Raw genomic sequence first — 22,835 nt, forward strand, 5'->3', positions numbered from 1 at the left:
AGAGGGAGCTATTGTTGCCTCAAATATAATGTACAAGTTCAGCAGAATTCATACCAGTTTTTCCTGCTGGAGAAAAAAATGTTCAAGCTGATAAGCAGGCTGGAGAGAACTGGGGGATATTTGTATTTCAACAATAGAAAAATATCTATGCTTAATATGTCTTGGTGATATTATCTTTTTACATACATAGAGTTAACTCCAAGGAAACTGTTAAGAGAGAAATGAGGAGGAAACTGTAAGATAAGACACCTGAGGTAAACAGTTTTAAAGGCATTTAAAAAGCAAATGGGGTACCATAGAAGAGAAAGCCACCCATTGGGCTCAATCCAGGCAGCAAGTAGTTCCGTCTTCTCAAATATGAAGCCACATATAGATCTGAATGCCCAGAAAATGGGTGAGAGGTGGGTGATGCAGAGATTCATCAGCAGGAGCTGACAAATGGATTGTAACACAGCTGCTGTGAGAAGAGCCCCAAAAATGAGGGCATGTGCTGCAAGGGGAACTGACAGTGCTGCAGTTGTCACTGCCCATGTACAGCCCTAACATCTCTTTTGCTAACACACCTAGTGCTGCTGAGGAATGTGTAAATACAACTGTTTTTAAAAGCTTTCTGTCAATATACATTTATGCTGCAAGAGGATCTTGACTGAAAGCTCATGTAAATACTGTCATACAATGTTGGACACACATCATAAATACAGGTGAGAGCAGAGGGAAGGCAGGGTAGAGAGCCAGTCAAAAAAAGGACAAAACTTCCAGAGCGAGGCATGGGTGTTACTTTTTGAGGTCTGCACTTGAAGGAACCAAAAGGACAAGTGGAAATTATAGATGCACTGTTGTGTTTTTTTTTTTTGTTACAGCTATAACAAATTAGCAGTTTGCATGTAAAATTAAGTAATTCTTGTCCCTTAGTTCTACATCTCTGATTCACCAAGAGGAAGGATTTATGATCCATGGGCTGTGGCTGCAAGAAATTACTTAATTCGTTTTCCTTTTCACTTTGCTCATAAAATGTGCTTCTCCCATGAAGCCTTTCAGCAACGAACTCTGTACAGATTTTACACGTCCAAGTTGTGCTGTACCCACATACAATGGTATCAGAATAGTTTTTATGTATTTTAGATTCCTGTGATCTAAATTCAGTAAAGATCTTATCTATCAAAGCTCCTTAACCTGCAGTTAACTTTCAGCTCATGAGTAGTCATGTTGGTTTCTGAGCAATGAATTTCCTGCTTAAAATGTCTTCCTTGAAAGTTATATATATTCTAACAGTTTTTGTCAACTGTAAACTAAAATTCCAGGTTGCTCCAAGTTTTAGTTGAACTAATGAGAAAAGGAGAAAAGTATTAGTAGCTCTTTAAAAACACTCTTTTCCTATTTAAAAAGGAGTAAAATAAAATAAATAAAGAAACAAACAAGCAAAACTACAAAACAAACAAACAAACAAAAAACCACCAAAACCCCACAATGTCTCTTATTACAGAAGCATTGTTTCTGGATACTTGAGGTAGGACAGCCAAAAAGGCTGAACTTTTATCAGATGTCATTTTTTGTACTGATAGAAGCAGAGTTATGCAAAGTTATTAATAGCTTTTGGAATTCCTGTCTAAGGCCTCTGACAAACTTCCTAGGTGGGACTGGAGGAAGGAGTGCAGCCTCCAGAGGTTGTCCAAATCTGGCAGGTTTTTTTCTTTTTTTGCAGGGGGCTCTCTAAAGCACATGATAAAGCAGGGTCTCCTGTATTGCTACCCCTGCTGCCTTCAGTCTACATGAGCACAATTTTCTATTTATTTTTTTTCATGTCAAGAGCATTCCTATGTCTTACACTGATCCTAAATCAGCTGTAGCTTATCCGTTCACTTCAGTGAATGCAAGAGCAAGATGGAATGTCTATGTGTATGTGTGTTTATGCTTCCCTCTTCCAGCAGCTCTAAAACAATGTGTTTTTAAAAGATTTAATGTAAGATGTGATCTTTAGATGCATTAAAATTACTTACATGTAATGGAGCTTCCATAATATTAATCATGTGTCTAGGATCTCCTTACAGCTGCTCTTGCCCTGTGCCCAGTAACCCAACAAGCCACAAGAGCCTAAGGAGAGGAAGACAAGGAGTGGAAACTCACCACAGTTATGCCATCATTTAGCAATGACTCTCCAAAGATCATCATGTAAAGCTGCTCATTAACAGAAGCTTCTTCAAAAACAACCAGAGCTGCCACAGGATCCACAGCTGAAACCATGCTGCCAAAGAGCAGGTTCTGCAGCAGGTTCAAGTCAGTCAGGCCAAAGGCTTCAATCTGGCAGACTCCATAGAGGGAGAGGCCAATCCCAAATGAGTTTAGCAGAGATCCCAGCACAGACCACCACAGGATGGACCCAAAGTTTTCAAAAAATGGGCGAGTTGGCATGAAATAACCCTCCTCCAGGACAATAGGTGGAAGGAGATACAAGAAATAAATGCTTGTAGTCATCACTGGTGGAGATTTGTAATCTGAAGCAAAGATGATCGCTCCTACTAGGGCTCCAATGGCAATCAGGATGCAGCTTTCAGGCATGAGTCTTGGTAATCGGTGATAGAGATGGAAAGCTTGAATAAAACATTGCAGTATTAATCTAACTGAAATTAACTGATGTCAGACAGAGGTTTTGCCTGCCTTTGAATAATTTGTCTTCAGGCAGCCAGGTTTTGCTTTTAGGTTTATGAAAATAAATATACAAGCAGTACTATTCCCTTCAAAATGAAATATTCCCAGACTTGTATCACTACAGCAGGGAAAGTGTTTGGCCATGAGCCTCTTCTCTTCCTGTTCCTCAGCTCTCAATTTCTGAGCAAGTGTGCCTGAGTCTAAGTTCCACTTATAGGAATGCAGAAATCTCTTTGAAAAGGTATTCCGCAATTTGTAAAGAACACATTCTTCAAGAACCCTTGCTGTCCAAATGCTGCTGCCAAACCACTTAGGCACAGCTGTGTCCCTCTGCCTCAAAGAGATCCCTTAGTGGCTGTGGGTTTGAGGCAGCTCCCCACAATGCTGAGGTCCCTGGCTGCAGAACTCCTGCTAGACTTGGGCTGACCAGGAACCTGGAGAAGCCCAAGGGTTAGGGGAGCAGCTCAGATGCCACAGTCTGCTCAGCTCCCTTCACTTCCAGCGCTCCCCTGAAGCACTGCACGGACTCCAGGTCATCCACAGGCTGAGGGACTGAGTACTCACAAACACCAAAATGTCCAAAGCATCTCAGGTACCAGCACGAACCAAGCCACAGTACGATAAGGCTTTGTACAAGCTGATTAACTGTGCTTTTCTGGGAAAACTACTGTTCCTACCTAAGGCAAACAGCACCTTTTAAGGAACCTTATGAGTTAGTTTACTGAAACAAAACCAGTCATTCCAGCAGAGCTGAAAGAACTACCAGCAGCCATCAAATATCTGAGAAACTAATGCATCCTGAGGGTTGTTTTTTTCCCTTCTCACTACAATAAAGCTTGTGTCCATACAGTTAAATTGTCTTCCCTGCCCCAGCACGAAGCTGTCAAGTCCAAACTGCCTGTGGCAACAGACCCTGGCCCACAGTCTGGCTGGGCACCACCTGGAAAGAAGCTTGTCAACACAGGCCAGAGCTGAGGAGGAGCATACCAGCATTGACATGATATGGACAGTCACACACAGCTTCCTTACAGGGAAGTGAGTTAGTTTACAAGATAGTTGTAGCCAAGCTTCTTTTATAGAGACAGGGCTACGCTTACATATAAATGTTGTGAGTGTGAATCTCCTCCTACCCAGCCTTTGGTAGTACTGCTGTATTCACTTAACTCTTTCCATTTGACACGACTACCGATACCAACACCAAAATCCTGTCTCGCAGCGGTTCATCTAGTCGCTATACCAGGACCTGTATTACAAGAATGAGACAGACAAAGAATCCGATAAATCCAATGGCTGTGACTCCTGAAGCTGGTCAACCTTCATCTCATAATTCTAGCAGCTAATGAGAGAAACATAACTACATTTCTTTGACTCTTGAGTTATCAATGTTCAAAACTAAAGGAAAAAATATTTTTATGAAATTTTCAATAATTTATTTAGGAGATTGTTTTTACCAAATGTATATTAAGCTCGTAACTATACTCATCTCTTTTTTAAATTCAAGATATCATGTTCAAGTCTTCCTTCAGCTTTACAGAATAAGGGGATTGTTTTGCCATCTAGAAATATTTCCCACACTGTTATCATGAAAACCAGAATAAGATAATAACTGGATAAAGCACTGAAAATTGTTGACAGTTTGGAAATCTTCCCTGGGTAACTGGATTATTCAGGCTAACACTTTTCATCAAAAATAATGTTACTGGAAAATCCCCAGCTAAGAAAATGGTCTGCCTGGGAGACATGACAAAGTTTTTTTAAAGTATCTGTTTCTTGCTGAAAACAAGAATATTGAGTAGATGTGCCATATGGCAAGTCCTGTGCTTTTTATGGGTGATGAATAAAGAAATGGATCAATATGCTCACTGCTGTCATACTCTGCTGATGTCACAACAACAAATTTGATTTGTGAAATTTTTTAGTATTATTTTAACAATGAGACATTTGTTCTTAGGGATTCAATTGAGATCATCAGCTATTTGAAACTGGAAAATCATGGTCAATGGTTATGATTTTTTCAATTGTGTGACTATTGTATGAAAAATATTTATGTTCAGGCCACCTCCATAGAACCACCAATCCCTCCTACCAGCCTGCTTCATAGTAATGCTTTAAAATCGCATGTAAAGATCAAAAGAAGAGGGACATCGCATGTGGGCGGCACTTCACATTATTACCATCTTCTTTATTTATTTGATATCACTGTATTCATTATAAATGGCCAAAATAATTTGAGCCCAGCCATGCAAATGCATAAGAAACATGGTGAGCCATTTTTGCTATTTTAATTGCAGTCCCTACTTCTGTATGAGTTGTCTTCATTCAGATACCTACATGGAGCTCTAGATGTGTTGGTATGTATTCAAAAGGCATTCATCCAACATATCTGATGACCTACACTCTCTTAGACTCTCAGTCCCTACTACTTTAAACAGCAAACACGTAAAGGCTCATAGGGAAATGTTTCCTATTATTTGCACAATTAAAAAATTCTTCCCATTTTTCTCCCCCAGATTCAATACTCTTGAAGTCTCAGTCTAGTGTAACTGATTTCCACAGCTGTGGCAATTTGTAAATTCAGGTATCTTGTAATTTTTAAAGAGTAGAAAAAGGGATGGACAACACTACGTAGGGGAGCTCCATTGCTACTTACTGGTATGGACAACCCAAGAGATATGATGCTTAGAGGTCATATACTTGGTTAAGTAAGCAGGAAGCATTAAGAGGTGGAATTTTTTCAAGTCATGGTAAGGAATAAATCTGTTCTTCTGAGGACAGAAGCTGTAAAAACAATCCCAGCTACAAAAGTGCATGGAAGATACTTGGTAACATGGCACATTTTTAACTTCTAACTGAGGCAGAAGGACCCAAGATCCCATTTTCTACTTACCTATTTTTGCAAAAGAGGCAAGGAGTATCCAAAGAGTAACTTCATAGGGAATTTTCACAGAGTCATAGTCCACTGTGAAAACATGTAGCCTCGTATCTTCAGAAGAGGCATCAGCACCTCCATGGTCAGGGTCATGGAAACTCTTGCCCAGGTTCGGCTCCTCCACGTAAGCAGCAGCAGAACAGCAGACCAGACTTGACAGCAACAGCAACCGCTTCAAAATCTTTGCATGTGCAAGAGCCACAGAGCCCATGTCTGGGGCTGTGACTGTTTTATTACAGATATAGCATATAGTGGGTGCGTGAAGGTATGCAACTCTTGCTCCTGTCGGCTTGCGCTGCTTGTAGCCACAGCCACTTCTTGCTCAGGGCTGCTTCGTTTGCCTACTAGAGGTCATTTTAAAAGCCTTAATGTGCCTGTCCTCTTCCTTGTGTTACAGACAAACCCAGAGATGTATGAAGATACCGGTTCTGCAGGTTTCTCCAACCCAGATAAACCTTGGCCACAGCATCACCCTGCTAAGGAATAAAAAGCCCTTTCAAACTACATTATTTATCCAGATGCTCTGATTTCTTTCCCATTATCAAAAAATAAAATTAAGTTTAAAAAACAGGGGTGCAACGCACACCATTCTGGCAGCAAGCGCAGCACAGGTAAATAGCATCAGGTGGGAAAGACGATGGCACCTGGGGCAGGCAGGGGAACCTGCTCCATACCTTCCTCTCCTGCCCTCACTCCCCGTCTGCCTGCCCAGCGCACTGGCACCTCAGGTACCACACTTGGCACTGCTCACTAGTCCTGCCTCGCCTGGTAACAAAACTACTTGGTGTGTAAATAAATAGACTCTGCAGGGTTTACAGTAGGGACACCTGGTGGAGGACCACGCCAATTACCTTCTCGTTTAGAAATGTGTTCTCTTAAATTCATGTATGTAACTTAGTATATTATAACAACAGAAAGAGGAAGGTCTGAGTCACATGACATGCCTGGAACTGAATTTTGAGTTGTCCTGCATTTAACATTCGTTTTACTCATGCTAGCAAGGTGTTTACAACCACGTTATCCTCTTCCAACATGACATTCATCTTTATGGAAGGTTTTTTTTTAAAGGCCAGCCTCTCCTCTCCTCCTTAAAAACTAGTAAACTATTGCTAGTATAACATAGTGTACAAATATAGTAATGTTGCTTAGAAGCTGCTAAAGCCCATGTTACATACATTTAAAGCGAGTAAATTTAGTTTACTGACAAATTGTTCAAATTGTCCACTGATTTGGTTATGTTGGAAAACAGTGCAGACAAATGAGAACAAAGATATATCCCAAAACAGCTAGTGCTGAAGACTGCACATCGCAACTGAATATGTTTGGGAGGGGACTCCTTCAAGCCAGGTGGTCCCAGAGACACTGACGGTCCTTTCATGGATGGAGAAGAGCTTCCACTCAAATTTCTGTGAAAAAGGGATCCAGTATGAGCAACTGTGATGCTCCGTAGTGCAAAGCAAAAGGCAGCAAGTGGTGACAACTGGGAAATTTGCTTCAAAAGCTTATAATGATCTGAACTGTATCCCCAGTACAGGTGCAGTTGCAGCATCTAAGTTTTCTGTGGTACAGCCTGTAATCATAGAATCATAGAATGGTTTGGGTTGGAAGGGACCTTAAAGATCATCTAGTTCAAACCCTCTGCATGGACAGGTACAATGTTCTTTTTAAACATAAGGCATAATCTTCTGTTTCTGCCCCACAGCACCACCACCAGACCTCCCACTGAAGGCTTTGAAACCCGTACGAAATTAGATACATAATGCTCAGCCTGCTTGCCAGAGAGTTGTTCTTTTTTCAGTATAGTTGTCTTGTTAACAGCAGTATTTCTTGACATTCCTTTCCATAATTAACTTAATTTGTTATTTGAAGGCCAAATTAAGTCAGCAAAACACCACATTAATGGCTCTCCTACTCAGATTTTCTTTACATTAACCATTCTTTGCATTTCACTTAGCTACAGCCATACACACACTGAATGCATGATGCCTTGATATCTGAACCCCAGAAAGTTAGCAGCCAGAGGACTGCAAGGGAAAAATTCAGAGTCCCTGGAAGATCTGACAACCAGGATTTTGATTTACAACTGCAACACACCCATAATACCAACAGATTCAGTGAGACCCATGAGCAACCACCACCAAACAGAATCAGCAATGTGCAGATGTCTCCAAGTGTGAAATGTTTCATGACTGATAGGAGTGCTTCTGCCCATGGCAGGAAGGATGGACATGCCTGGGATCAGCTCTGACACAATGCTCCTCCTTTTTTCAACCCCTTTAGCAACACCCTATTGTAGCACCCTCCCGTGATACTTTCTCAGTGCTTCCACAGGAGGAAGTAACTTGTTTTAAATGAGTTTGGGTTTGTCTTACTGGACTGCACAGGAAAATTAAACTGCAAGCTTCCTCTGGAGTTCCCTCTTTTAATATTTTTCTAGAAAAAAAGTACAAAAGTAATCCATAAGAAATATAGTGCAAAGTACAAAACATTGACATGTATGCCTGAACATCACAGCAAAAGTTTATAATAAATATCAGAAAATAATAATAATTTATGAAAGATAGCTCCCATTTACAGCTGTGTGTAGTGCCACTGAGTTTTACTGTGGGGCTGCAACACTGTCATGCTGGCAGCCCTTCTCACTGATTCAGAGTGAGCTATTGCTGACTGCAGCAACAGTCCGCAGTGGTCAGCCAAAGGAGATGAGGTCTTTTACAATCACATCACCATTCCTAAACCTGCTATCGTTCCTCTGTGAAATTTCTGCTACCGATATACTAGGCTGAATAACCTATGGAAAAATTCCTTTAGGCTGCAATTTCCCAACATCTTAGTAGTCTTCACTGGCATGTGATAATGCATATATTTCCAGAACTTCTTGTTTGGAGGAGCAGAAATAGAAGACTTCCAGGTAATGACTGGTAAAATCCGAAGAGCTTTCTTCACTACTAGAGGCAAAGTGTCTGGCTCTTGGAAAGCCTGGAACTTTATTAATACCAGTTTGATCTTTTTGTCTTCCAATGCACAGTTCACTGCTGCCTGCAGTTCAAAGATGCTTGGTCCACTGACATAGGCTGGGCTCAAAATAATTATTGCTCGTCTGCTTCGTTTAATAGCTGTAACAACTTCATCTGTGTAAGCTGAAGAAGAAATAGAGGCCATTACTCCATTCTATAATGGATTTTTTGTCTTATCAGTTCCTTTACCAACAGGTAAAACCCAGAAATAAGAAAACCAAAAAATAGGGATGCCAAGCAAACATAGAATCATAAAATGATTTGGGTTGGAAGGGGTCTTTAAAGATCACCTAGTCCAACTCTCCCTGCAATTAGCAGGGACAACTAGATCATGTTGATCAGAGCCCCGTACAAGCTGATCTTGAAGTTTCCCAGGGATGGTGCTTCTAGCACTTCTCTGGGACACCTGTTTCACCATCCTCAATATTAAAAAAATGTCTTCTTTATATCTAGTCTGAGCTTATCCTCTTCTAAACCATTATTCCTTGTCCTATCACTAGAGGCCCTGCCTAAAAGTTTTTCCCCATCTTTTTCATAGGCCTCCTTCAGGTACTGGGAGACCACTATCAGGTGTCCCCAGAGTCTTCTCTTTTCCAGGCTGAACAATCTCAGCTCTCTCAGTCTTTTCTTGTAGGAGAGGTGTTCCATCCTTTTGATTATTTTTGTGGCCCTAGAAATAACTTAGCCCCTACAAATGTGTTTGCTACCAGAGGGTATTACAGCTATTCTTAAGTAGCAGAGCACAGCTTGCTGCTTAGGTGGAGGACTCAGCTGAGGCCTCAATACACTTTGTTGCTACACAAACAGGGCCTCGAGGGACACTTGGACTTATCTTTGTCTCTCCCAGGGACAGGTACTGAGGCCTTTCTAAATACTGCAGGTAGTACTGAATAAAGTTGCTCAAAAAGTAACTACTGAAATATTTGGGGTCTTCTTTCCAGGAAATGGAGTCTGCTTGCAAGGAAATTCTTGGATAAGAAGCTTTGTCTCAGTCTAGTAGCTCCCAGTGACCACACTTAAATGTAAGTATGCTTCAGGTGTAGGGGCCAGATATGAAAATCAAAACTTGCTGAGATTTAAGTAGAAACTCCAGTATCAAAATATACCATTTGCTGATCTGATGCATAAGGTTTTTTGGAAAGTGAAAAACAGTTTTACAAAGAACTGAAGATTTACTATCAACCATAAGGATCTTACCTCCTCCTGGAAGAATATCTCTTTCAAGAATGCATAACTTGTATCCACATTTATTTTCCAGTATATCTGGAAGAAGCTCCAGGGCAAATTGCTCCTCACTAATTAAAGTAGAGTCACTTTCAGAAGAATCTAGTTTTGCATAGGACACAAATGCATCAAATTCTTTGCCATCTGAAATAATAAATAAGTAACACTGTATACATTAAGTCTGTCTGAAGTATTCAGCTTTCTTCTTAGGGCTGTTTTCCTTTATATCTATTTAAGTAGGCACAACACAAACATAAAATTTTCACCTGTTCATGAAATACAGCCTTCCAGTTACCCAAAGCCAACCCTTATTCATCACCATATTGCAAATTTTGTAGACATACACTACCTAAGCAAATGAGGAAGTTACAGATGACTGGTGCAAGAAAGATTAAACCAGGCCGTTTTCTGCTTTTACACAAGCATGGTCTAGTTTTCAGCAGTGGAAGATCTGACCCCTTCCAGGCAAAATCCATGTTTCCCAATCTTTTCTCTCATTTACTGAAACACTGATTCCAAAACTATTTGTCAGTGCCAAGCCTACTTTGAAAATATAGTGACTTTTAAAGGAACAATGTTCTTAAATATTAGCTGCTTGCAAAGTACATTTTCATACACTGTGATGTTTCTAATCCAAGAGATTTGTGGAAGTGGCAAAGCCTAAGTCTGATAAAAGTATCAGCTCAGACATCAAGTGCTCACCAGTTCCTGAACTCTGTTTCATTCTCATTGAAATAGTATGTTTGTGAGGTGCAGATGAAAAATACGTGAAGAACTTTTCTGAGCTTTAAAACACCCTGGTACCTATGACCTGAGTTAGGCCTATTTTTAACTACAAGGCAAAAGCAAATCTTTTTTTTTTATTGACGGATCACGGACCACATAATAGTGTGGGTTGGAAGGGACCTTAAAGATATTCTAGTTCCAACCCTCCCCTGCCATGGGCAGGAACACCTCCCACTAACTCAAGTTGCTCAAAGCCCCATCCAACCTGGCCCTGAACCTACTTGCTTAATAAAATTTGAACTACACTTGAGGGAGGAGGAAGGGAAACAAAAAGAATTTCTGACGAAAGCAAAAGGCACAATGGACTCAGTTCCATTATTATTATGGCTTGGTGCCATTTAAGGTGTTGAAGGGACTGCCAAATTAGACAAGGGAATTACTGAAGACTCAAATCTTTTGAAATAACAGGACACTCTCATGCATCCCAGATGACATCAGACACATATGTTAAATCAGCTGAGTTGTATTGTATGCCAATACAGTTAATAGAAACCAGAAAGAAATTCAACCATTTAGTGCAGGGTCATACTGCAGGGTGCTGGTCCAGAGCAAGCTGAGAAGCTCTCTGGATTTCACCAAACTGACTACATCTTCATTGCATGGCAACTGAGACACCTAAGTAGTGGTGTTGAGTATCACCCCATGCCTCAGTGTTAATTTCCTGATTTCTATCTCTACATGTCAGATTAAGATCATAAACTTGAGCTAGAGCCATTAGGTTCCCACAGGACCTAAAAGAGCCCATATGGATTCCAGGGAGCAAAGGGAATACACATGGAAAATTAATGACATGCACAAGCTGAGGTTGAACATGTACATTCAGAACCAGCATGTAGCAGAAAGTATGTCATCAAAACAAAACACAGTTATGCAGATTAGGTTTGAAGGCCCAGGGTGTGACTAGACAGCATGTTGCCTCTACGCTCCTTCCCTCTGCTCCTGGCCACACATTTCCACCACTTCCTTCTAGTGGTGCTGAAGCTTGTGTGGTAACAGAGGAAGCTGATTCACTTTGCTAGCTACTCACTGTCTTTTTCTGAGTTATTTTTCTGTCAAGTCAAGCCAATTTAGGCCTATAAGAGTGAATCACCAACAGCAGGCACTCAAGACTAGCGTGGAAATTGAAGGTGAGGCAGGGGGTCACTAGATTGGTTTAGCTGAATTTCAATTCAGCTACATCTTGAACTGAAGCTCCTTTGAAAATAGTTTTTAAGTTACAATAAACTTGACTACAAGCCAGATATTCCTCATTCCACCCACAGAGGTCACTGTAATCATATTAGACAATGACAATTAATAAATACATCACCGTTTTCCTTTATAATATTAATATTACAATAGCAAGTTAAAAACAAATAGACATTAAGCACCACTGGGTTTTTTGTTTTGTTTTTTTTTTTCTAGGGTTGTACAGAAGGACAGTTACAACCTGAGGAACTTCTGGCACAAACATTTAAGACACCCAAACTGTAGGAAATTAGGAATATCCAAGTTAAGCAAAGTGACTGCATACATCGTCTATAAATGTTAGTATCACAGCTTCTGTATTGTGTCTTTCTCCTAGTGAAAGAAAGCAAGGTATGTCTGAAGAGGCTAAGGATGAAGCTGAGGGGTAAGAGGAGAATTAGAAAAGAGGTGACCTTAGTGCTGTCCTCAACTACCAAATGGGAGGGTACAGAGATGATGGAGAAAGTCTCTTCTGTGATGTATACAGTGATAGAAGAGGGGGCAACAGACACAAGTTGCAATACAAGATGCTAGTGAAAAGGTTGCACTGTGAGAGGGGTCAAACACTGGAGTACATTGTCAATAGAGGTTGTGGATCCTCTTTCCACAAGGAAAGTTGCTTTCCTGAGCAACCTGGCCTAGTCTGGCTTTGCATTGAGCGGGGTGTGTGATCAGACAACTCCCAGGGGTCCCTTCCAACTCTGGGACTCTGCAATTCTCTGATTCTGGGCTAAGAGGGATGGACTAAAAGAAGAAGACACTGGGCTGCGCGCTCCATCCCTCATGCTGTAAAAGGTGCTGTGTGAAAGAGGTACAGGCAAGTTGAGGAGGGGGACAGAAGCTGCCATTGCAGAACCTAGTGGTGTCTTCAACTTCAATGCAAAAATCTTTGCAGGTCTGTTTCTGTCCTACTGACATACAGGGTGAGCTCTAAGGGGACTTCCCAGGGGTTCTTAAATTGATTTGTTACCAAATACAGGGGAAATTTTGAGTGATTTCCCGAATTGGTTTTGCCAGCTGCCTTAGGGTTCACAAAAATATTTTCCAAAAGGGCAGTTAATTTTCTCATTGCATATATATTTATAGATACCTAGATGCATTTATTTTGCACTCATGTATAATCTACATACACACAAGCAAATGCAAAAGCAGACTCAGACATCTGTATCGCAGGCTGCATAAGATTCAAGAATTTTTAGAAAAATGTCCTTGGCCACTTACTATCAGATTTCTTTCAACCCATGTAGGAAAGTTATATGCTAAGTTCTTTGAAGCAGACACTGTCATTTCTGGTACATTTTTATACTGCCTCCTATGCTGGAGGCCCATTTTAGCTGAGATGATGGGAGGATGCAGCTGCAGAGATCTGAAATCGCAAAAGCTGATCACTCTGGTGTAAGTGTCAAGGTGGTCAACATAAACTTCAGAAAGGGATTATGAGTATTCTCCAAATGTACACTTCTCAGTTGGTGCCCTATATAATCTTTTTTCTCTCCTTTGTTTATTCTTCTGATAAATTATTTGGCTTCAAGTGAAAAATACAATCAAATCTGGAGTCCTTCACTTAGTTCTGCAAGGACATTTGATTCTTGTCCACAGGTTCTGTTGAACACTTTAGAGGAATGAAGTTAAAATGATGGAGATACTCTATTACTCCCTGCAAAGGGACTGCTAAAATCAAACATGCTACTATAATCTTCCATGGGTAAATTAGGGATTTCGTAAAGGCCAGGTGGGACAAGTTTTCCACACTGCCTGCCTTTTTATCCATCTGAATCCACTGAGCACCTTGCTAGCTTTGACAGTCTTTACAGGTGCTTTACAGGGTATTTAAGAGAATTTAATTAAATGGTTAATTGGCACTGCATTAACCCACATGGCAAAAGACAATAGAAAAACCAGAGGAAATTAGTATTATACAATGTTTCTTACCTCCTGTAGTTTCATTCTGGACTAGATAACTTCGGTACATCAGCACTATTTCAATCCAGTGCTGGTAAATAAAAGCAGTGCACAAAAGGAATGCAAATAGAATAGAAACAGCACTGCATAGTACGTATAAGAGAAACCCTGTAGAAAGAAAAGGGTCTATCAGAACTCAAGTTTCCAAAATAATGTTGACACTTAGTTTAAAATCTCAGTCCAGAAAAGAGGGCAAACCATCTCACAACCTTCATTCTTGCCCACTGGCAAACTATAGGGAAGTCAGGAATTCATTTATCTGCAAGCCTTGAGATACAATTTCAATCCACCATCAGGGACTTTTTTTGAATGGTAACTCCTTGATGGTCTGAAAAGCCAAACTGTGATGGAAGGCACAGTGAAACAGTCTGGAGTACACTCAGCAGGGCTGAAAATTGTCATTGTTTGAGATGGAAAAGTCACATCAGAACATGCATAGCTGTACACAGTGCCCTGCTGGAGACTTCCTGTGCTACTCCAATGATGCATCTCCACTGTGAACCACAGTTCAACAGTTAAGTTTCCACACTGATTTGGATTTTGGCCTTTGCTGAAAATGTTACCACAGTCATATCAGTTATGGTAACATCTCAGAACTATGCATGCTAAGGGCTGTGATGGGGGTCCTGCTCTGGCAAGAGGGTTGGACTCAATAATCTGCAGAGGTCCCTTCCAACCCCTAACATTCTAGTATTCTGTGACTGTGGAAACAAACAAAAACGTCCTATGAAAATTAAGGAATACTATTGCTTTCAGCAGCCGCTCTGCTTCAGTTTAGTAGATTATCTATTAATGTTCAGAGATGCTATTCTTCTCTACTTCCTCCCAATTACTCTCCAGCCTCCACTTGGCCCACCTGCCTGCAGCAAGTCTCCATATATCCCCATCCTTCTGAGCAGCCTTCAGAATAGTGTGCCCTTCTAGACATGTGACGAATCAAATTTTTCCAGTTATTTCTGCAGCTGGTTAAAAAGCCAGTGTCAACTGGGAATGCATCGGTAGCAGTGAGTAAATAAAAATGGGCCTTCAAGGGCAAATAGTCACCCATTGATAGTTTTACCTCTCTGCTTTCTTTTGAGCTGGATCACAGAGGTGGCATTCCCCACCAAATTCTCAGCAAAGCATGTGAAGTTGCTTCTGAGGTCCCTTTCAGTGACTTCTTCCAGTTTTGCAACACAAAGAACTGTGTGCCCCTTTAAACCTTTTGGATAATCACTAAAAAAAAATTAAAAAAAAAAAAAGTGTTTGCATGATGCCTTTGCTGTTCATTCACACAATCCTTAATTATCTTAAATACAAAGAAAGAAGAGCTTGCAACTTCTTAACATTCAGACTGAACTTTTACCAGCGATGCAATATTCTGGTTCAGAACGTTTGTTTGTTTTTTACATTGAAAGAAAATGCTAACAGTCTGAAGACTGAAAGGTTTCTTCTTAATTCATCAGCTCAGCAAAATACTTACTTAGTCGCCTAGTTTTAAATATATAGCTCCTTTTGACTTCTATAAGATTGTGTTTTTTCTAAGAAGTAACAAATTCTCTCAGCAGAACTGCAGGGAAATGAAACTTCCAAAAGGAACCCGAAGAGAGAATTAGCTGGGCAAAAAGACTGAGCAGCACATCCACTTGCACAGAGATAAAAGGACAGATTAGGCAAACAGAGTAAGACGGATATAAGGGACAGAAGTATAGGAAATCAAGAGGAAACCGAGGAATCCCTTTGGGGCTGAGTGAGGGTTGCGAGAAACAGATCTGTGTGTGCAACCATTCAGGACTTCTGCAACCACTCAGGGTTTCTGAGTCTCAGACTTTCTCTTTGGAAGCCACATGTACAGGCATCTCTGGGTGGTTCCAAAGCTACCTCACATCGTGCCACTGCAAAATGAGAGCCTACCATGGCCCTGTCCCTGCTAACTAAACATAGGCTTGAGCATGGGCTGCGCTTCAACCTGGACTGAAAATCTATTTGGAATGTTTTATTCATTTGGGTTTTTCAAAAATAAACAAACAGAAATAGCATGCCCACAAAAAGCTAAAAACTTGGCAAGAAAAACATCACAAAGCGAAACATTCAAAAGTTAGGAAAATCCAATTTCCAATCTACCTCATGAGTCAATGCATGTATGTGATATCCTCATTTGTTATTTTTTTCCCATATGACTCCTATTAAGAACTTGATTTTAGCAGTGACAGCAGGGCTTTTGCTTCCCCACATGTACAGAAGTACTTTCCAATAAGGTGACTAAAGACTGAATAATGAAAGACTCACTTGCCCATGTTGCCTCCACTATGTTTCTTGCCCAAGTTGGAAACTGCGTAAGTGAATGAGACAGGGAAGTTCAGGAAAGAAAGGAAAGCATGATCACTATTTGGATTGTCCCCAAGTCTGAGGAAACTTTTCCCCCACATCTTGCTTCTCTGCCAGTAACTGGTTAATTCTTGCCAGGGAAGAGTCCTGAAATTCAGTGTTCTGAAATTCAGTGCTGCAAGTCCTCAGACTGACTCAATAAACACACCCCAACATCTGAGGCACCCAAACTCCTGGCAATGTATGCAGTACTGTTGTAGTGATCTGGTTTATTTCCCACTTGGAGACAGCTTCCAATGACAGATTGTGTGAGCTGCTAGCAAGGCACAACAGAGGGAAAACTTGAGCTGATGCAGGCACAGACAGCCAAGCACTATTTGTGTTGGACCTGTCCATGACCTAAAGCTTTAGGAAGAAGAGTTAAGGCTGTGCAGAAAGTCGGAATTCTTGACTTTTGGGCCATCAATCTGTGCTTTTGCATGTGGAGTGCACTTGCCTGTCACATGCTCATGGTCATATGCATTCATATGTTGAAGGACAGAGCCTTCTGAGCTTCTTTCAATAAATTGCATTCAGTAAAGCTGTTGTAGAAAGATTTTTACAGTTGTTGACTGTAGTCTGGGCTTTTTCAGACTACTGCACTTTTTCTTACCGTGTTTCCTCGTTCATGTTCTCATTTATACTTTCTTTGTTGTTTCTTTTCCATGTTACCCTCCTTGGAGAACCTCTTTCATACCCAAACTGTACATGGCATTCCAATTCAAGTGGCTTTCCTGGAACAAATCAGCACATGAAAACCATGCATGAAGGCAACCAGAATATTTTTCTTTTAAGTAGCCTGGGATCTGTATAACACATGATGCTTCCTTTAATAGCCTCAAATATATATCAATAAAAAACCCCTGCATTTTACACAAAATTCTCATACTCCTAGAGAGCAAAGCTGTTTTGCTTTATTAAGATTATCACTATCAGCATCTCATTTTAACATTTTCTTTCACATTCAGATTGGAATTGAAACTTACCGAGCTCTGCTTCGAGGATCACAACACCTTTGGGATACAAGAAGTTTGGTGGGTGGATAGTGTTTTTTGCTGCAATCAACAGGAATACAGTTAATAACAATAATGCTATAATCAATGCAGAAGAGCAGAGAAAATATCTCTGAGAATTTTCTTTTTAAAAAGGTCAGGTGGGATTTAGACACCTTAGTCCAAATGGATTGTTTACAGTTGTGGAGGTATCTGAGAATGTACAGATAAGGGAGTTTTGACCACAAAACTTATGTTGCTATTTAAAGACCTGCTATCTCAGTTACTCTGAGGAATTGCCATCTTACATGAGCTGAGGAGCTCAGCATCCAACCTGCATTTCAGGTTATTTAGGATTCAGAAATTAGCCAACTCCCCCTGCCCCCCGCCTTTGCAAAACCCCCCAAAAGAATGCAGCCCTCACACCAGCTCCCTGCAATACCTGTTCCATGCCCAGTAAGCCCATGTGCAGGACAGTCACCCCATTCACAAGCACAGGTACTTGCATTAAAATAGCAATTTTTAATATTTTTTTTCAAAACAAGGGCTGCTAAAGGGCACAGATAATAACAACCACAGTTTGTACAATCTACTAAACAATCAACCAAGCTCCAGCCTGAAGAGACTAAAACCCACAGCTCTGATATTCTAGGAAAGTCCCATACTGCAGGAAATGAAGCCACACAAGTTTTGTTTTGTTTTGTTTTGTTTTAGCAAGTCACAGCAGAGAAATGTATGCAAAATTCAGAGGGACTATATTTGTACATGACACCATTGAAGTGTTTTTCTGACTCTGTTGTGAAGTGTGGGAAAATAACTGTGAAGTACAGTGCATTATCTCAGGTCCAGGCAGACCAGAATAAAAGCAGAGCTAGTCCATGCCTGCTTGGAAAATATTGTGGTAATATAGCTAGAGAGAAGAGTGAAAGAGCACCTGACATTGTAACTCAGTGTACAGAAGTCTCAAAAGCTGGTAAGACAAGGTTTCTAACCCCTGTCCTGATGGGGCTGTGTATTTTTTTCCCACGACTTCTTAGTGCCAGATGCATAAAACACCTGCAAAAAAGGGACCAACTATTTTATTCTGAGTTCTTGTATTACTCACCAATGACTTCTACGGTTACTGCTGTTCTCATTGTCCACTCGGTGGTGTTGTCATAGAAAGTGTAATCACACACATATATTCCAGCATCTTCACCATAGGTTGGATTCAAGTAGATTTCATTATGCCTAAGCTTTAGGCCTAGTCTTGTTTTTCTACGCTTTATCTGACGACCATCCTAATGAAAAGAAAAAATCTCAAGGAATTACAAGTCCTTTTTTGCTGTTGTTGCTGCTATTAAGTTATATTTTAAGCTATTTGGATAGGATTATCATGGCAATAAGGCCTAACCTAAACTCCTAACACAAAAGCTAAAAAATACCCCAACTATTTACTAGTGGTCTGACTACGTTTGTCAGTTACATAAAAAATGTGTGGTCTATAATATGTGAATACCATTGTCTTTTTAAAAGAGTATTTAAAATGTATAGTGTCTAAAAGAAATTTGGAGTCATGAATCTAGTGTATATTAAACTCCTATTACTAAAGAGCGATAAAAAGGACTGAGTATTTTTTATTTTGTAAATAAATTATTTTGAAAACTTTTTCATGTTCTTTTATGAGAATAATGGGTTTGGGTTGTCTGAAAATGACATTTTTGTTATTTTTAAAAGGATGAAAACTGACTATTTTTTGAAAAGCACCCCTGGTTTTCAGTTTAGTGATTTCATATCCTCAAAGACCACTACAAATTTTCAATAAATCAAATTCCTGAAAAAATTCTACTAACAAAAATGGAAAGAATCTCCTTAAATTCAGTGGGTTTCTGATCAAGAAGTAGGTAGATGTTAGAAAGTAAACGAAAAGAAACTTTGACTAGATAATAATTCTACTTGTTAGGATAAATAGCATAAATAAGACCAGGTATTAGAATGCAAAATTGAAATTTCGGTCATTTTCCTTTGCTCATTTATAGAGACTTAGGCAGTATATTCCAGTCCTTACAAACACAATAGCAAAAAATTTCAGCTTGCAAGTATTTCAGCAGTCATTTGAAAGAGTAAATAAATTATGTTTCAGTGGACTAGTGTTTCATTAAAAACAAGAGTCTTGCAAAGAACAATTTGAAACATTAAACTTAAAATAATTTTGCTTTTAACAAAGCCACATTTATCTGGCATATTTGATATTTTCAGAACTTAAAATGTCAAAATAAAACTTAATATTTTAAATTTCAAACATATGTCAATTTTTTAAAGAATCTCTCTTTATTCTCAATTACTTCAATTTCTTAGCTGGAGAAGAAGCATTTCCAGGCTTATACTACATGGAATAATATTTTGGGTGTGGAAAACTTCATCAAAACTCTTACTTACAAGCTCGATAGATCACAATTCACGATTCTACTTTTGGGATGAATTTCTTAGGCTGCATTGTCTGAGAAAGAAGCATTGAAAAACCTGTGGCATGTGCACATTAAAGGGACCTAAAGCTGTACCTCTACTGAGCTTTTTCAACTGCTCAAGAGAGTGACTCTTACCTTGTACCATTTTACATCTGACTTTTTCATATGGCTGTAGCATTTTGTCCCAGGACAAGTTATTGAATTCCCATTGTCAGCAAGAAGATAAAGCACATTTGAGTCATAACCTGAACATTTGGCTGCCTTCTTTGTTTGAACCTCCAGAAAAATTTTGAGACACTGGATTTTTTCCCTGAGTGATGCAGAAAAAAAAAATAATTACACATTTAATACACAAACAAAAACAATTAATTCATATATAGAAATATAAAACTTTTGCTCTATTACATACCCTATCATACAGATGTACATTCCAGAAGCACTGTCCCTTACTGGTTTAAACCAAAGTTCATTTCCTTGGAGAGCAGGGTTAGAGTTTTTCTTGATAGCCTTTGGTGACTCTTTGTCTTTCTCGAGCCAGAACCATTTCACCTGATGTTGTTTTAGAACTGAGTTGTCATAAATATGAGTATCAATTCTATCTGGTAAAGCACATTGTAAAACAAAGTCCTCATCACTAATTGCATGATACCATATTTGAGGGTCAACATAGGAACATCCTGAAAAGCAGGACAATAAGATATCAGTACCACCTGAAAGAACACAGTCATAATAGTTTAGGAAAAAAAAAAAAAAAAAAAAAGAATACTACAAAAATACAACTTTTCTTTGTGTTAAGTAATTTTTTAATGTGATCAGGTGCTCGGCTAATAGGGAATTGATTTCCTTAAACACAGAATTTGCTATTGCTCTCAAAAGTTTATTCAAAGGTTTGTTATACTGTTTTCAAAAGCCTAATGTGAAAATAGCTTAAAAGTTTTAGTGAGCTGAAGCTTTTCAGATGGGTGCTAACCTGTTAGACCTTAACTCCACAGAAAAGCTCTTCTAGCTTGCTTCATATAAATGGAGAAGGGACTGACATGAACCTGAAGAAGCAGAGCCTGCCCACCACACTCCCTATTCAGGATATGATAAGAATTGTTGTCTCACTGTTTTCACACCTTTCCCCTCTTGTTTTTCAGTTACTAAAATTAAAATTAGACACATTTTTGGAGTCTGTGAGCTGTAGCCACCCATCCTAACCCTGAACTCTCAAAAGGCCAACCAATCTAGCTGTATAACCCCTCCTGCCACTCAGGATGTGGTAACCCTTGAAAGTAGGCCAAGATGTCATTTCAGCAGAAGGGAGGGCCTGAAATCTTCAGTTCCTTGCCTGCCCACCTGGGAAACTCTTCACAGTTTCATTTTCTCTCCGCTAAGAGAGCTCTTCTGGGTAGATTGTGCAGGTGGTAGATTTTGATATATCAGTCTCACCCTGCCTTTATTTTCTTTCTGCCTCCTGACAGGCTTGGACCAGCTGCTGCAGACTTTAAGGACTCGTAGAAGCAATTAATTTGCCCCATTCTGTTCTCAGAAATTCTCCTTTGCATTTTCCCTTTTATTTTCATTAGGAGTCTGTATTTTGAATCATATATATACATATCATATGTATTACCAATATTTTAAAAACTTGCAAAAAAGGCTTAGAAACCGCTGGTTGACTGACACAAACATGAACAGAGGTAGGAAAAACTCATTAAGGCATGGCAAAATACAGATCCACTTTCTTCAGCTGTCAGAAAGCACCACTAACCCCAAATCTCACCAAAGATGGCTCTTACCTGGCAAGTTAATCTCTCTTACTTCTGCCCCACTGACAAACACTGCTAGGATCCAGCACAAACTGAGCATGATTTTTGGTATAAATTTGGTTTGATATTCTGAGATGTTTTCTTCAAGAATCATCTTGCTTTCTGTAAAAAAGGAGAAGATATTTATTTTTTTTTTAAATAATACTCTAATTAGACAGGTAATGATGTATTTTATTATGTAGCTCTATAGAACTTAGCAGACAATATTTCCTAGACATTGTGCTTTTTAAAAATGTGGTTTGCAGCACTCTACCTGCTCATACTAGTGCACACAAATGCAGGATATATGATATTCAAGAATATGCAACATCCCAAATACAACTTGCATACAGTTTCTTATATGTGGATTTCCAAGTTATACCTCTAGACATACAGAACTCCACATCTGGAGTGGAAATGCAGGTCTTTCAGTGACTGTTGTTAAAAGAAGAACATGTCCTCTGATATGAGAAATATCAAATAACAAAATCAGCCTTTAGGTAATGACAAGTATCAGCAACAGATTGAGAAAGACATAGCTAGTATCAAAAATCATGGAGCTCTGTTGTACCTTGATGGCCAACAGGCCCAGAGTGTGTAAACTGGATTTCTTTGGTATTAAATTAAACCTCAAATGGTATTAAGTCTATGGGACTGGACCAGAACTATGCTGAAGTTAAACTCTCAAAGCATGCACTCTGTGAACACCAAGTCTTCAGTTCTAATTCTTTCACCCAAAATACATGCTCTTACCATGCTTTTTCACCAGCTAAACCAGACATAGCCTAAAAAGAGGAACTAAAGAGCCTTCTTCTTCTCCTCCATGAATTGCCTGTATGTGCAGCATCAGGCCTCACTTGAGCACCACAGTGCTGTGCTGCCCTGCTTGAATGACCCTACCAGAGACCTGCTGTGGACGGTAACATACACACCATCATGAAGTATCAGCTCTGTGGTGTGCCATCTGGGAGCTGAGACCAGAAAAACCCAGAGCATTTGGGAGCAGGTCTACAAAGCACTCAGCTGCACCTAGACCCCTGTATTACAGCATCCTGTCCAAGGTGAAGTCCCAAACCCTATTGTATGGAGTGTTTTTCCTCTCCTACTAAGGTGTTTGACCTGTGTCCCACAGCCACAGAGCTGGAGGGAAGGCAAGCTGTCAATCATGCATATTCAACACCCATGGCTTGATTTGTGTATTTAGTAAGAACACACCCAATGCCTATGATTGACAGGTATGGAGTCAGTGAGTAAAGGCCGTGTGCTTTGTCAATGTTCCCACTGTGCAACTGAGAGTTCAAGAAGCCTTTCTGTTTGCTGGTTTGGCCACAAAGTGACTCTGCATTTGCACAGCTGCCAGAGAGACACTGAGTCAGCCCAAGGCAAATAAAGGTCAGGCAAAGGCTAATTCCTTGTCTTTAGGCACCTCATGCAAATCAGATGCGACTCATACAGGCAGGCAGCAAGAGAGA

General features: G+C 39.9%; 2 protein-coding genes across 2 annotated transcripts in view; both read right to left on the reverse strand.

Annotated features, from left to right (window-relative positions):
- The window catches only part of SLC9A4 (solute carrier family 9 member A4), a 32,962-nt gene extending 27,106 nt beyond the window's left edge, over window positions 1–5,856 (reverse strand). The window contains exons 1-2 of the mRNA XM_051610623.1: window positions 5,534–5,856; window positions 2,125–2,588 (exon numbers count right to left, since the gene is read on the reverse strand). Coding sequence (XP_051466583.1) covers window positions 2,125–2,588; window positions 5,534–5,786 — 717 coding nt within the window. The 5' untranslated portion in view covers window positions 5,787–5,856. The remainder of the gene's footprint in view (window positions 1–2,124; window positions 2,589–5,533) is intronic.
- Window positions 5,857–8,341: 2,485 nt separating this feature from the next.
- IL18RAP (interleukin 18 receptor accessory protein) lies at window positions 8,342–21,478 on the reverse strand. Its single transcript, XM_051642396.1, has 10 exons — window positions 21,355–21,478; window positions 19,986–20,253; window positions 19,712–19,886; window positions 18,235–18,409; window positions 17,124–17,192; window positions 16,751–16,871; window positions 14,852–15,006; window positions 13,762–13,899; window positions 9,790–9,960; window positions 8,342–8,715 (listed from the first exon to the last, which is right to left on the reverse strand). The coding sequence occupies exons 1-10, from the start codon at window positions 21,476–21,478 to the stop codon at window positions 8,342–8,344; spliced, it is 1,770 nt and encodes a 589-aa protein (XP_051498356.1).
- Window positions 21,479–22,835: the final 1,357 nt, after the last annotated feature.

The sequence above is a fragment of the Apus apus genome, chromosome 1 (assembly GCF_020740795.1).
Source record: "Apus apus isolate bApuApu2 chromosome 1, bApuApu2.pri.cur, whole genome shotgun sequence".
NCBI classification, from domain to species: Eukaryota; Metazoa; Chordata; class Aves; order Apodiformes; family Apodidae; genus Apus; species Apus apus.

Coding starts and splice junctions, on each gene's coding strand:
- IL18RAP (XM_051642396.1), bottom strand. CDS start 21,478: ATGATTCTTGAAGAAAACATCTCAGAATATCAAACCAAATTTATACCA. Junction 15,007..16,750: donor AACATGAACGAGGAAACACG/GTAAGAAAAAGT, acceptor ATTTTTTTTTAG/TGATTATCCAAAAGGTTTAA. Junction 8,716..9,789: donor AGATATTCTTCCAGGAGGAG/GTAAGATCCTTA, acceptor TTTCTTCTTCAG/CTTACACAGATGAAGTTGTT.